General features: G+C 40.4%; 1 protein-coding gene across 2 annotated transcripts in view; it reads right to left on the reverse strand.

Moving 5' to 3' along the window:
- adam11 (ADAM metallopeptidase domain 11) overlaps positions 1–14984 on the reverse strand; it is an 89478-nt gene extending 74494 nt beyond the window's left edge. The window contains exons 1-4 of one of the 2 annotated variants that reach the window (XM_079477138.1): positions 14672–14984; positions 14260–14417; positions 6632–6708; positions 6456–6522 (exon numbers count right to left, since the gene is read on the reverse strand). In XM_079477138.1, coding sequence (XP_079333264.1) covers positions 6456–6522; positions 6632–6708; positions 14260–14417; positions 14672–14732 — 363 coding nt within the window. In that variant the 5' untranslated portion in view covers positions 14733–14984. The remainder of the gene's footprint in view (positions 1–6455; positions 6523–6631; positions 6709–14259; positions 14418–14671) is intronic. The other variant, XM_079477139.1, reaches the window with a different exon arrangement.
- Positions 14985–16717: the final 1733 nt, after the last annotated feature.

A 16717-nucleotide genomic window follows, 5' to 3' on the forward strand; every position in this document is an offset into this window, starting at 1 on the left:
AGCTGCTGATTTTGCTGCCATGGCAGGTTAACTTTTCTATAATTATAATTGAAGCATAAATTGTATCCAGACTTTCAAGGATTAAATACATTTACATTTAGCAGGCGCTTTCATCCGAAGTGATTCACAGGGTGTTCAGGGAGCAATAAAGCAATATGTCATACAGGGGCAATAATACAATACTGTAGGTGCATATACCAAGTACCTAGTTTAAACAAATGCCAGAACAATCCCTTTTGACAGGAAGAGAGAGGGTAAGTTTTTTTAATTTACTGCCCTTTAGAAGGTAATACAAAAAGCTGTTTGTATGCTGAATGCAGGATTCCTGATGGGGTGTAGGAGTGTAGGAGGGTTTGAAAGTATGCCGGTGCAGATCCAGTGATAGTCCTGTAGGCAAGCATTAGTGACTTGAATCTGATTCAACTGGTAGCCAGTGGAGAGAGATGAAAATAGGTGTTACATGAGCCCTTTTGGGCTGTTGGAAGACGAGGTTTGCTGCTGCATTCTGAACCAGCTGGAGTGGTTTGATAGCCTTTGTAGGAAGACCTGCAAGGAGAGCATTCCAACCTTGAGATTACAGGGCCTGGACAAGGAGTTGTGCCGCATGCTCCGTGAGAAAGGGTCTAACCTTTCTAATGTTAAATAAGCATAACAGTGTTGTCTTTGCAATGTGATCATTGAAGGACAGCCGTTCATCAAATATGACTCCATGGTTCCTGCCTGTTTTGGAAGGCATGATTGTGGTATTGCCAAGTTGGATGGTGAGATTGTGTTGCATAGTGGACAGCGAGCCCCTCCATGACACCCTGAAGGATCTGCCGGAGAGGTAGGATTTGAAGCAGCGGTGAGGAGTGCCTGAGATTCCTAGAGATGACAGCATTGCTAGTATTATCTGGTGATTGACAGTGTCGAACGCTACAGAAAAGTCTAGCAGAAGCAGGACCGATGATTCAGATTCCCCCTTGGCTTGCCGCAGTGCTTCTCTGACTGATGGAATTGGAGAGTCAATATACTGGTGTATTTAACAGTATAATTTTATTTCTATAGAATGCAATGTAAAGAACTTTACGGGGTGAACTCTAACAGTGAATAGGTATTGCTAAGGGCACTCCAGACAAACCTTCCGAAAGTATGACTTACAGAAGGTATACTTAACTAAGAACTAGGGATGCACAGATACCACTTTTTAAGGATCGAGTACGATACCGATACTTTTTCCCTGGTACTCGCCGATACCGATGCTAGGTTTTTTGTTTGTGGCAATTTTCTAAGAACAACACAATGAGACTAATGAACATATCAGCATCTTTATTTTTAACAACTTCAACTCATATTATGAAAAAATTAGGGCTGCAACAACGAATCGATAAATTGGCAACGAATTTCATTATCGATTCGTTGTGTCGCGCGACTATTACGCCACACGTTTGAGTATAAAAAAAGTTGTTCGCGCCGCACAGCACAGCGGAGGAGAAAAAGTTGATCGCGCAGCACAGCGGATGAGAAAAAGTTGATCGCGCCGTGCAGCAGAGCGGAGGAGAAATAAATAAAAAAAAGCAGAGCGGAGGTAGAGGAAAGACCATCAGAGAGACCCGTAACATTGTTCTGAAACATGGCTGAGCATGGATGAATCAATACGACCTAAATCATCCAAGGTATGGGAAAATTTCATCCTAAATAAATCGAAAAAGTGTGTTCATTGCAAGATATGCAAAAGCGACATGCCCTGGCACTTGAGTTCAACAGCAGGGTAAGTCACTGCAAATTACTACTTTTGTTCCGTTTTTAAGTCAAATGAAAGTTACGTCCCTCGAGTAGCTCTTCTGGTGCTGGTGTTTATCCAGCTTAATAAGCATGACATGTTAGCGTTAGCTCATTAATAACAGTAGTAGGCTAAAGCAGGGATGGTAACGTTATATAGTTAGCAAGACAAAAGACACGTTTTTATTCCCTTGCCTCTTTTTGCCCATTAATATTTATCTGTTGTCCTGTGTAAATTCTCAGCAAGGCTACATTTATTTGATCTAAATGACAGTAAAAACAGCAATACTGAGATATAGATTAATTTTAATTTGTAATATTTTAAATTGTACTTTTTTAATTTATATTTAAAAATGTATTATTATGATGATATATATATATATATATATATATATATATATATATATATATATATATATATATATATATATGTATGTATGTATGTATGCATTCGTATGTATGTATGTATGTGTGTATGTATGTATGTGTATATGTATATGTATATATATATATATATATATATACATATATACATATACATATATACATATATACATATATATATATATATATATATACATATATATATATATATATATATATATATATATATATATATATATATATATATACATATATACATATATATATACACATTTATGTGTGTGTGTGTGTGTGTGTCTTGTCTGTAATTGCTCTTTGTGTTACTTGCCTTTACACAACTAGCTAAAACAACAAGTATGTATTAAAGTTAAAATAGTTTGTGCTATTACACATAATAATACTATCTTTTTGATTCCAGAAAAAAACAGCAAACCATGAGAGGCTTCTTGATGGGAAATGCATCATGTACACCACAGCAAGCTGTAATAATAATATAAAAAGTAATAATAAAGCTTTCGAAATATTTTTTGCACTGTCAATTCTTTTTTTCAATAAAGGGTTGAAAATGAATGCTTTTATATTTTATCCGATACATCGATTAATCGAACAAATAATCGACAGATTAATCGATTATAGAAAAAATCGTTAGTTGCAGCTCTAGAAAAAATAAATCAATCTTATGTGCTTATCAAAAATGTGTGTCCAATAACCTCCAAAGGGCAAAACCGAGGACATAAGCATGCAGATTGCCATGCGTGGGTCGTCATCATTGATTTTGAAATATTTCCACACTGCTAAGTGCCAATGAAGTGTTAAAAGAGAGTGATTTACATGTTAAGTCAATGCAAAGACGCGTAGACCTACTTGCGGTGCGATTCACGTGAATGAGGCTGCGCGAATTGAGCGAGTTGAAATATCTGAACTCGTTCGCCGTAGAAATTTTCGCCGCGTTAACCAATCAGGAGCTTGCTCTAGTAGGGACGTGATTATGACATAGCGAGCAGAGGCAGAAATCTGAAACAACAATGAAGGACTGTGCCTCTGAAGGATCTGATGGACACAGACACGGCGCCGAACGAGTCTACGTCTATCTTCAGCCTTCCATAGCACATTATGTGCAGCTCCCTTCTCAACAAAATCCATGTCCGCCATTTCGCAACAAGACTGGAGCCGCCTGCCAGAAGCCCCTCCCATGACGCGAATTTCAATCGCGAATGAAGCGAGTAAACTAAAAATGTTCAAGCGTCCAACTACACACGAATAGCGCGATTTAGGTGTGAACACTAAGACATTGTGTCTGCTACGGCAGGTGTCTCTGTGTGCACTGGAACGCTCTGTCAATTACGTCTCGTGAGGTATCGGTCTTTGGTATCGGGGAATTTTTACGAGTACGAGTACGAGTACATGAGCTTGGTATCGGGACCGATACTGATAATGGTATCGGTGCATCCCTACTAAGAACGTTTCGGGAAACACATTAATGATATGGTACAGCTTAAGGTATAATTGAAGAATTACATAGCGAAAAGAAGGTTTCGGGAAACGCGGCCCGATTCAGAGCCATGCCATTTCTCCTTTGTTTCATCAGAATCATGCAAAGTCTCCTCTGATCCACAAGTCTCATCAGATCTTTTAGACCCTCATCATGTCTCACCTGGTTGGCGAGAGAATCTGTAAGTCTTTGTTGATCTTCCAGAGCAATAACCTGTCTATGTTGATCGTCCAGAGCATCACCCAGTCTTTGTTGTTCCTCCAGAACATCACCCAGTCTTCATTGATCTTCCAGAGAATCATAATTTCTGTGACTGTGTTGTCAGGTCTCTTCTGACACCTTTGAGCCATGGCCTACCGCGGTTATCAGACCACAGCCTGTCACAGCCCCCTTTGCCACAAAATATCAGAGACTGACATCAAGCACTCAAGATCCGTAACTCATATCCGCACATGCTCGGGTATTTCCAAACCAGTGTTCACCAGTTCCCCCGTTCTAAACTGATCCCACAGTCTGCAGTGCTCCCTGTCCTTTTAGTCAGTGGTCCCATTCATGAAAAGTCTGTTTGTCAAAGTTCTATTGTTTAGTACAATTTCAATCTGTCTCTGTCAATTTCAGTCAGTGAGCCCATTGATGGAAGATATGTCTAAATTCTGTTGTTGAATCCATGTTCAATCTGCCTGTTATGTCAAGCCCAGTCAATGAAGCCAATGAAGTCTGTCTGTCTAAATTCAATTGCTGAATCTGATTGTGAACTGTTCTGTATTTTCTAACATGTCTTGTACCATCTGTCAATGAATCCCTCTGTAAACTATCTCTCTGTCCAGCTACGGTCACTGAATTTGACAATGAATGCTCTGTCTGTTTCGTGTGTTTAACTCTTCCATAGGCCCCAGTCTCAACCAGGGGTTTCTGTCCTTCTCTGGTGGTCTTCTGCTTCGCCATGGAAGTCTTCTGACATCGTAGTGGTCTTCTGTCCTACTCTGGTGGTCTTCTGCTTCGTAGTGTAAGTCTTCAGCTCTGTCTGCTCTGTTGTGGAGGTTTTATACCCTGCCGGCTATGCCTCAGCCTACTGGTCTTCTGGTACTGCATGGACCTGACTCTCCACCCAACCCCTGTTCCGCCTTCAGTCTACCACCCACCTGGTCTATGTGTCTGTAAAATGAGCATCTATGAAGCTTTTTGTCACAATCTGGACATTCATTTAAACATAATATTTTTGTAGTCTACATTTTTATTCAAGTATTTAGTCCATTAGTATTATTATTGAATCTTCAGTTTTTCTTATTGAATTTTCAGTTCTTCTTATTTTAGTGTTAAATTTAATCTTTAGAGTGTAATTCTATGTATGCCTGCACTATCATGTATGTTTGCACTATGTGTGTACTTTCTTCTGCACTGGAAGCTCCTGTCGCCAGGTAAAATTCCTTGTGTGTGTGTGTGTGTGTGTGTGTAAACCTACTTGGTATTAAAGGTCCTTATGATTCTGAAAATGGTTGTCAGTGAAAATGCTAGTAATTTCGGAAAACCACTAGCCACAGTATCAAGCTCTGTTTATAAGTATAAGTTTATAATTCTTTAATTTATTATTCATTATATTTATTGAATAATATGAGTTAAATGATTTATAGCGTTTATAAGTAATATTTCGTATAATTATTGGCACCCCACCCCAGATCTCACTGATTTTCAAACACTGGCTATGACCACTAACATCATTCTAAGCAATGTTAAAACATGACAGCACAAAGTTTTTAGCACAAAGCATTCTGCTAAAACAAACTAGTGTCATGCTAAATGTCAAAACATTTTAGCATTGTCATGAAAAAGGTAACTGTAATGAGGCAGAAACTAGGCAGAGAGCGGTCCACATGCACACAATGAATTTAATGAAGTAAACAAAAAAAAAAGAACAAAACTCAGGTAATCCATAAAACAACGAGACAAACACAGAGAACTTGACAAAACAATGACTACCAAAGGCACACTGGAAACACTGGGGCTTAAATACACATGGAATAAACGAGAAAGCAAGAAACACCTGGGGAGACAATCAATAAGGGCCAATTAACAAAAAGACTAAACGAACTACAAAATAAAACAGGAAATAACTATCAACTAAAAGTCCACACAGTACAGGGGAAACAGGGCTTGTGACAGAGTCCCCCTTAAGGAGCGGCTTGTAGACGCTCCTAATCAAATGTCCAGGAGGGAGGTGGAGCGGAGTCGGAACAGGGAGAGAGACGTAGGGCTAGGCCCGTGGAGCAGGCAGGCCTAATGCCCCCACAAAAAAGGTTTAGAGGGAGCCTCCACCTCACCCCTGGTTAAGGAGAACCCACGAAAGAAAAGGCATAGTCCAAGAAATGGAATGAAGAAAAGTCCAAGAAATCTGAGCAACCCCCGAGGACCTAAACTGATTAAGTGTTCTTTGAGAGGTTGATGTGGCCGTACAAAAAGAAATCTATGAGTGAAAAATCTGGGAGGTTGGTGTAACATGTCCAATAAATCCTCTATATGGTCCTCGAGGGGGCGCTTGACCAACAAAGAAACACTGGAAACTGGGGCTTAAATACACAAAAGATAAACGAGAAGACAAGAAACAACTGGGGAACCAATCACGAATGGCCAATGAACAAAAAGACTACAAGAACTACAAAATGAAACTGGAAACAGGAATAACAACTATCAACTAAAAGATCACACAATACAGGGGAAACATAAATAGGCCTTGTGACAGTAACTCAGATTAAATTATGCCCAATAATAGAACCATGTTAAATAATGCTAAAACATGTAAGTCTCTTGTATTTCTCCCTACCATACTCTGAAAGGGTTGTCCATCCTCATCAAAGTGCCGCTCAACATAAGTAGAAGACAAGAGATCACTGCACACGCACACACACACAAAATAGATTAATATGTTGCTTACAGTGAATGTTGTTATATATACATTTTTCTTGAAGCACATAAAACTATGTTTGGTTTTGGACGTACTGATTGAGCTCAAGGTCTAAAACAAAAGTCTTCCCAAACGCCTTCACCAGAAATGAGACCTGAGCCAGATGAATGGGCTGAGAGAAAGAAAGATAAACAGACACATGGTAAGTTGGTTACATGCTTTATAATTTTTTTTATTTTACACAGATAAAAGGGGTTCTTAAGTAAATTCAGGACCTGCTGCTTCCCGTTCGTGAATGACATGAACGATCAGTCATCTCGAAAGGACCTACTTGGTACTTGGTAATATTTAAAAATGTAAAATTACCATTTTACAAATATGACGATTTAACAGTGGTTTGTAGTAAAAAGTTTCCTAATGAATGTTGTTCACTGTTTGTTATAGGCACGTATTAATAAACCATATTCACAGTAATTCAAGATTATGACACATTTATGACACTTAATCATGCTAACCCATGCAAATAGTTTGTTGTTGTTGCTAATACTGCTGTTGTTTATGTTTTGCTTTTATTAAATATGAGAAAATCGTCACGTAATGTACTTCTTAATCTGCACCTAAATCTGCGATTGCTGTCATGAGGTGAAATACTGACTAAAACATGAGCCAATAGTCTCTGAGTGCGGGATGTTAAAAACACTATCATTGGTTTGAGCTAGAGACACTCTGTGACTGAAAAGAAGTAGAGATAATAAATATAACTAAACAAATGTCACTTAATTTATCCTTTTCTCTATTGTACTCATCTCACAAAAGTCTAAGATTAAAAGCCTATAGTACTTTAACTTTGTTCTTGTCTGTTCCTGTCTGCAACTAACATTGCTTTATTTTCTAAAATGTAAAATAAATTGTATTTTTCTTGGGTCTGTAGTATTAAAGCAGCCATAAATCAGACAGTTTCTGTATAGTTCATGTCAATCTTAAGTACTTACCGAATAGTATCGCACCCTTCAAATATCCGCAGAGTCTTTAGTTTGATCACATTTACAAAAGACAGATACAGCTGTACGATTACAGTGCATCCGGAGAGTATTCACAGCGCTTCACGTTTTGTCATGTTACAGCCTTATTCCAAAATTGATTCAATTCATTATTTTCCTAAAAATTCTACAAACATTACCCCATAATGACTATGTGAAAGAAGTTTGTTTGAAATCTTTGCACATTTATTAAAAACAAAAAAAAAGCACAAAAGTACAGAAGTATTTACAGCCTTTGTTCAATATTTTGTTGAAGCACCTTTGACACTAATTACAGCCTGAAGTCTTTTTGAGTATGATGCTACAAGCTTGCTACACCTATTTTTGGGCAGTTTCTCCCATTCGTCTTTGCAAGATCTCTCAAGCTCCATCAGGTTGGATGGGGAGCGACGGTGCACAGCCATTTTCAGATCTCTCCAGAGATGTTCAATCAGTTTCAAGTCTGGGCTCTGGATGGGCCACTCAAGGACATTCACAGTTCTGTATCCGCTCCTTTTTATATTGGCCTGTTGGAAGATGAACCTTCGCCCCAGTCTGAGGTCCAGAGCGCTCAGGAGCAGATTTTCATCGAGGATGTTTCTGTACATTGCTGCATTCATCTTTCCCTCGGTCCTGAATAGTCTCCCAGTTCCTGTCGCTGAAAAACATCCCCACAGCATGATGCTGCCACCACCATGCTTCCATGTAGGGATGGTAGTGGCCAGGTGATGAGCAGTGCCTGGTTTCCTCCAGACATGACGCTTGCCATTCAGGCCAAAGAGTTCATTCTTTGTTTCATCAGACCAGAGAATTTAGTTTCTTACGGTCTGAGAGTCCTTCAGGTGCCTTTTGACAAACTCCAGGCAGGCTGTCATGTGCCTTTTACTGAGGAGCGGCTTCCGTCCGGCCACTCTGCCATACAGGCCTGATTGGTGAAGTGTTGCAGAGATGGATGTTCTTCTGAAAGGTTATTCTCTCTCCACAGAGACATGCCGGAGCTCTGTCAGAGTGACCATCGGGTTCTTGGTCACCTCCCTGACTAAGGCCCTTCTCCCCCGATCGCTTAGTTTGGCCGGGCCGTCAGCTTTAGGAAGAGTCCTGATGGTTCCCAACTTCTTCCATTTATGGATGATGGAGGCCACTGTGCTCATTGGGACCTTCAATGCTGCAGAAATTTTTCTGTACCCTTCCCCAGATCTGTACCTCGATACAATCCTGTCTCGGATGTCTACATACAATCCTGTCTCAGATATCTACATACAATCCTGTCTCGAAGGTCTAATACAATCCTGTCTCAGAGGTCTAATACAATCCTGTCTCGGAGGTCTAATACAATCCTGTCTCGGAGATCTAATACAATCCTGTCTCGGAGGTCTACATACAACCCTGTCTCGGAGGTCTACATACAACCCTGTCTCGGAGGTCTACATACAACCCTGTCTCGGAGGTCTACATACAACCCTGTCTCGGAGGTCTACATACAACCCTGTCTCGGAGGTCTACATACAACCCTGTCTCGGAGGTCTACATACAACCCTGTCTCGGAGGTCTACATACAACCCTGTCTCGGAGGTCTACATACAACCCTGTCTCGGAGGTCTACATACAACCCTGTCTCGGAGGTCTACATACAACCCTGTCTCGGAGGTCTACATACATTTCCTTGGACTTCATGGCTTGGTTTGCGCTCTGAAATGCCCTGTTAACTTGGGGACCTTATATAGACAGGTGTGTGCCTTTCCAAATCATGTCCAATCAACTGAATTTATCACAGGTGGACTCCAATCAAGTTGAAGAAACATCTCAAGGAAGAACAGTGGAAACAGGATTCACCTGAGCTCAATTTTGAGTGTAATGGCAAAGGCTGTGAATACGTATGTACCGCCCAAGTAAATGCATTGTATGGGAAACGCTGCTGTATATAGTTCAATCAGTCTGTTATCAAATAACTGAAGTTAACATAAAACATTTGTAAAGAATGTAACCATGTAAATAAATAAAAAGACTACTTAAATGTCTATACACTCTTAACGTTTGATAGCAATAATATGGTACTACATAATATAAAGTTACATAAAGCCTATATACAAATTGTGTAGAGCCCTGTTGAAATTCAGATTTTTCCATTTTATATCTTCTAGAAGACTAGTCAGAATACTATTGTATATACTTAAATATACCATAACTATAATAGACTACAGTATACTAATAGTTACAAATACAGATTATGCTACAAGTGTAGTAATGTATTTTTTGTGTGGGTCATAATTCTTTTTGGTGGGTAGTTACACATCAGCGTTATTGTGGTTTTACCCCTGGATAACGCGAATCCATCTCCGTTCCACATCGCAGGAATTATAGAGCACTACTTGTTAAGGAACGTCTTGATTTTTCCTGGGATACAGCAATTGTCTGAGTTCCTTTCTCCTTTTTATGACTTTTCAGATTTTTGCCACGACATTTTCAGTCACTCGTTCTCCTACTCTATAACTTCACCAATGCATAGTTCAGCTAGTGATGGGGAGTGGACTCAATGATAATCGACTCCTCAACTCTTAATGTCCCTAAAATCAGATTCGACTTTAAGGCAGGAATCAAATCCTGCGACTCCAATTCAACTCTGTATTTTTTAATTATGTCATTGGCTCAAATCAGTTTAATGGTAGTTGTGATTGGCGACAAATAACAGGACAAAATAGCAAATACCGTTTAAAAACAAATAGTTTTAGATCAACTTTGTACATCCTTACTCTCTCTCTGACTGCAGTGGGCACGTTTGCATCCATCCCACCCAGAACACTACGGTAATAAGAGAATGAGTGACTCCTTTTGGTACTCTTACCAAAGGGCACACGCTCTTTCCCTTTTCTTCCAATCACATTAAATGCTCATGTTCTCCTTATTAAAAACTCTCTTTATTTCTCCTGTCCCTTCTCTGACATGTGTTTCTCTGAACAACTGTTGAAAGTTGTCCATCACACGCTCTCTACGCTCTCAGGTGTCAGGTCAGTTGGTAATACCTAGAATTTCAAAATCAAGTGCAGGCGGCAGATCCTTTTCCTATCTAGCGCCTAAACTTTGGAACAGTCTTCCCTGCACTGTCCGGGAGGCAGACACACTCTGTCAGTTTAAATCTAGACTAAAGACGCATCTTTTTAATCTTGCATACACTACACTATCATAATATATATTTCAAAGATCTAGGCTGCACTAGTTAGATCAACCGGAACCAGGGAAACTTCCAATAACAACTGATGCATTTGTTGCATCAAAGAGTGCAGAACAGTACTCTACTCTCAGCCAGTCTTGTCTCATTGTTCCAAGGTTACCAGAGCGGGCAGGACGCAGTCCAAGGCTACCGGAGCGGGCAGGGCGCAATCCATTCCCAGACCTGACAAATGCTGGACGAAGGACGTGGCGACTCTACAAAACTTCAGTCGCTATTAGATTATTAATGATAATTTTAAATCTAAATTTGTTTTTTATTTTGCCTTGTTGTGCAAGCACTGTCGAGCTTGTGCAGAGGCAGCAGTTTTTGCCAGAGGGGAACTGGAATCCCCTGGTTAGGCCTGGTCTCCCTCTGAGGTTTTTTTTCTCCTCCAATGGAGTTTTGGGTTCCTCGCCACCGTTTGCATACTGTTTTGCACTGTTTGCCTGGCCGGGGGGGCTGCTAGAATTTGATAGTCTTATTTAATTAACTCTGCATATAGTAATTTATTGTGTGTATGATATTTGAACTGTGTTTTGACTTCAATAACCTTTTATGTTTTACTTATAGTCAATGTTTTCTTGTACAGCTGCTTTGTAACAATGAAAATTGTAAAAAGCACTATATTAATAAAGCTGACTTGACTTGACTTGACTTGTTGTTGAAACATATCAAAATCGTGTTAGTGGAAGCACACCATTGTTTCATTCGGCTTAAAAACTTAAAAAAGCCAGTAAACCACAATCCATATAATAATTATTGTTCTGTTATAATAGCATAGACTATTATTGGTTTTCAAATGACAAAGATGAAATACATTTTATTTCTTTAAAGTCAAATGCCATACACAGAAAGAAAGGCAACGAGTCAGAACACACGATAGGTATTATCGTTTAAAAAAGTGTTAGTGGTATAAATGAAAGAATATACATTCTCAAACGAAAATAAATTAATTAATAAAAAGGGTTTTATGCTTCATTTACGGGGCCTCAATAACAAAATAATAGGATCTTACTAAAAAGTAAAAATGAACTGTTTAATTCAATATTAAAATTCAATATAAATGCCATGAATACTGATAAAATATAAGAAAATGTGTTTTCTTTAGCATATAAAGGAAACGTTTCTAGGGTTTAGGCAATTATCTTGCTGCACGCTCAACTTTTGACGTTGGTTCAAGTGAGGGCCAGATGGTGTTCATTGCACACATGCACGTGTGTTTGCAAGCACCTTTGGAGATTATTGCGAGCAAAGTTCCCGACCTGGGCATTCAGTAATTTGATATTCGTGTTCCTGTTTTGACTTATGTTAAATGTGGAGGACTCCAACAGTGGGGGAAAAAATGGAATCGAACACCCCTAACTTCAGCTGAGCTGCCTGCTGCTTCAACTCTTTTTTTACCAGCTATGTGTCAGACGTGCAGAGTAACCCATTAACCATTTTTGGGGAGGGGAAATCACAATTATTTAGAAAAAGTTTTTTTGTCAAATTGCTTTTGTGGATTTCATTAAAATCTCATGTATACAATTCATGTATTAAAGTTTTTTAAAAAACAGGTGACTTTATAGTGTAACTGTTGTAGGCCCCTGGTCAGTTTGCAACACTTGGAAAGGCACAAAAACAAAACACTCTCTTAGGGGAAATAGACTCAATATTGTACTGTAGATATATCATTCAACTTGACTACTAGTAATCCAACAGGATTTTGCATAAAAATGAACAGAAGGAATCAGAAAGAATACAAAAAGTCTGAAGATAAAAACTATAAATTACATTGCTAGAATGTAACATGGTTTACAATTAAACAGCATTTTTATTTATTATTGTCATCATTATTATTAGGCCCAGGCCTTAGAATCTACATTTTTATGACAGGTTCATGTGTGTACTGTATGCATAATTATTGGTTTAAGCACTGCCTTCTAAAATGAAGAACTTTATAAATATGCAATTCCAACATGTTTATATTTCAGATACGACAATAAAATGCCAAGCCATGCAGTAACCGAACAGATGACCATTCTATATAGTATTGTAATTATTAATGTTATTATATATATTGTTTAAAAAAAACATGGCATGAGACAGAGACAAACATTATCTATAACTGAAACACTGATCAACTGATTACAAGGCATTCTTTCCCAAAGCAATCTCTCACTTTCTGTTGCAAGTAACTGATGGTGCATTAAAGTATACACTTACAAATATAACCTGTAATGGGCACTTTGCCTCTCTTAAAAGCTTTTAGTGCCAAATCTCTCTCTGCTCTATAGTCTGTTATGGATAAGGTTTCCATGGTATATGTCCACAGAATTCCAATGTCGAAATAACTATTCTATAAGTACATTTTTTATATGGTGGATCAAATCATTCAACTTAGCATAGAGAAGGACCGGTAAACTGCTACTACTGCTCCCCAAAATAGGTTTTATGATATACTACAACGTTTTAACCAAATTATTTAACTATCAATCTATAAAAACAATCAATAATTAGTCAATCATCAATTGAAATGGATAATATGCATACTATTTGGGCAATGGGTTTACAAAAACATTTATGAGATTATGCTGTGATCCTTGCATACTTTCAAGAAACCAGCATTCCGTTTATTGTGATGAAAACTCATTGTAAACACGGCAGCTCGCTTCTTCTATCAGACCGCTTTTCTATTGCTTCCAGATGGACCGTTAAAGTACACGACACACGTCTCCCAGGAAATCCTATAGAATTCAACCAATCCGAGCACAACTCTAAATCTGCTGAAGTGTTTCCAGTTAAGTGTGATAAGATTTTCAGGCAACGGTCCGTGGGGAGACATCTGACACTATTGATAGTCGTGCAAATACATACTCTGCTATGAACTAAATGGGCCAGCTCAATGAAAATGTCAACCTTACCATGAAACAATTATAACCATGTGAGGTTTTTAAACCATGTTTTGTGAATGATTTTCCATTGTCGGGTAAGTGCCATTTTCAGGATTGTCAAATCCATAACTGTAGATATTCCATGAAAATGTATTTGAGCCATCCCTTCTCCATTTGTTGGGTATTATTGTTTCTGGTTTGTGCATTTTAATTCACAGAAATCCTACAAAGTATGTCAACAAGGGTTTAGTCAAATATAAACTGATGGTTCAGTATGTTGGTACGAGCATGTCTACGTCACATCCATAATGCTGTGTGTTAAACTAATAAGAACTGTGTAATTGACACATTCTTATACAGTGATTGCTAGTCGGTTGTAGAAGTTATTAGAAATAGAGACATTCTCGTTCCAAAGAGCATTTCAAATGTGTTTATCTACTAATATTCTTTTGTCCACTTTTAGGGATACCCTAGTAAAGATATGACCTTAAAGCTAACCGATTTTATACATTTTTTGTTCAATGTTATAGGAATAATATGCACTAACAATCATGAACAAAAAGAGCAGGACAATGTAATAAAGTAAACGTTTTGATTTCAAATTGAAATAGAGAGTAACTCACGTGAGCTTCATCAGAATCGGTTTTAGCAAGTGTACGCAGGTGCTGGTGTGGCAGCTCTACATCCGCGTCAGTCCGCTGCAACAGACGCTGAGGCTGCGTGCGCTCCTCCGCACACGTCTTCTGATCTAATCGGTTCCAGCTAATGCTGTTGCCCAAGCCTTAGAATACAAACTAAATTAAATGACACATTGATGTGTGTATGTATAATTACTGATTGGAGCACTGCCTTTCGAAAAACTTGATGTCGTGAGATATGCGACAATGAAATGCAATGCCATGCAGTAACAGAACACGGGGCCATCCTTACGATTCTTTGCACCTGTAGGCGCATATGGTACCTATCAAAACACATTAAACGGATCCATATGATAACTATCATGAACCTGGATCAATCGCGACACCTGTCCCTCACCTGTCAAGACGAGTCGCGCAGTGACTGTAGCCCACAGGATGAGACCATGCGTTGCCAACATAATCACACACTCCTGCTGAATTAACCGTAGCGAAAAAACGCGACATTTACCGCTTCAGCCCTGTCTCGACGATGCTATCTAAAAGGAAGCCGTTAACGTGGATACATTTGGAGTAATCGGCATCCGTATGATGTAAAAATACACTGATGGGTACGATTTTAGAAACCTCGTCTTTCGTCGTGCAGAGATTGCGGGTGAAATTCGTTTTGGAACAGATACGTTCCTTCTGCTGGAGTCCGACCCGCACCTCCCACTTACTCTTCTCTCCTCCCTTATTGCACGCACTCACATGCCAGATTATTCCATACTCCCCATTTTGAACTGTAACACACAAAGCGTTTTCATTATATTTCATATTAAAAACGATAATAGTATAATACTTACCAAAATATGACATCAAGTGTTCCACAACGTATTTAAGAAGCTTCAATGCTATGCAACGTTTTTTTTATTGCTCAAAGAACAAACATATACTGCCAAGAGACTACATCAAAAATCACAAAAAGTACAATTCTAATTATCAGTGAAAAAAAGAGAAACAAACACACTAATAAATACATTAAATAAATTCACAGTTTTTGTGAATATGCATAGTTCCCTTTCTGTCGGTCTCTCGACGTTGTGTCGAAGCCGACAGATGGGGTTCGCCCTTGAGAACCAATCATCTCTGACTGTTTTGAAAAGGCCAATGAAATTGGCGAATGAAATTTGCATGCCGGGCTCCGCCCCCGGATATCCGGGTATAAAATCGGAGCCGGCGTGCTCATTCATTCACCTTTTGTTCTTCGGAGCCTTCGCTCGAATGACTGACAGAGCTGAATTCTTGACGTGGTGCAGCGGATTGTCCCTTCCAAGCGATCATCCCCCCGGCGTTTCAGCAGTTCCAGAGGTGTTTACTGAAAGAGATAATTTCCTAAAAGAGCAAATTTCTCAGCGTGGCATGTCCCGCTGCTCTCGTGGTTGCGGTTCCCTCATTGAGGAGGGGGATGGACACGATGCTTGCGTCAGGTGTTTGTGGGTCCAACACGCTGAGGCAGCCTTCGTGGAGTCATCCTGCCCCCACTGCGGGTGGATGGCTATACAGACGTTGCGGTCACGGGTGGCTGCGCTCTCTCGAGAGCCGGCCACCACCTCGTCTGCTTCCCGCTCTGCGACCGCGGTGGCCACGGCCCCGCCGTCAGCGGCGGCGAGCAGCTTGGGTGGCATGGGGATTTCCGTGAGCGTAAATCCGTCAGCCGATGGCTCGCGGACCATTCACGCCCCGTCTCGCTCGTCTGACCGTTCCCAAGGAGACGGTACCACACCGTCTTACTCCTCCGTCACGCAATCGGGCTTGATGCGTGACGACGGTGAGATGTCCCTCGCAGCATCGGAGGGCGACCTTCTGGCATCCGACCCTGACGATTCCTTCGAGCCGTCTCCTCCTGGAGATAGTTCAGGAAAAAGCAGACGTCGAGATGTCGGTTTCGCGGCGAGCATCGGGCTGCAGTGCACTTCACCGCACATGCCCCAGCGCTCGCGGCTGGATAATTGGTACATCGGGTCCGAGCATGGCTCCAAGCCGCGCACGCCCCCTGTACCTTTTTCCCCCGAGGTGCATGAGGAGATCAGTAAGACCTGGAGCGCCCCCTTTTCGGCTCGCTCCCGTCAAGCTGACTCTGTCGCCATCTCTTCCCTTGATGGTGGGGCAGCTAGGGGCTATGTCGATGTTCCCCAGGCTGAACGTGCAGTCGCGGTGCACCTGTGCCCGTAGACGGCGGCCACCTGGAGGTCTCGACCTAGACTCCCGTCTAAGCCGTGTAGGGTTTCGGCATCACTGGTGTCGAAGTCCTATAACGCTGCTGGACAGGCTGCCTCAGCCCTTCATGCCATGGCCATCCTGCAGGTCCATCAGTTCGCTTTCTCGATGCTCCCATCTCGCAAGGGGGGCTGTTTGGTGACACTGTAGAGGACTTCTCGCAGCAGTTCTCGGCAGTACAGAAGCA

Source organism: Barbatula barbatula, assembly GCF_947034865.1.
Source record: "Barbatula barbatula genome assembly, chromosome: 16".
NCBI lineage: Eukaryota > Metazoa > Chordata > Actinopteri > Cypriniformes > Nemacheilidae > Barbatula > Barbatula barbatula.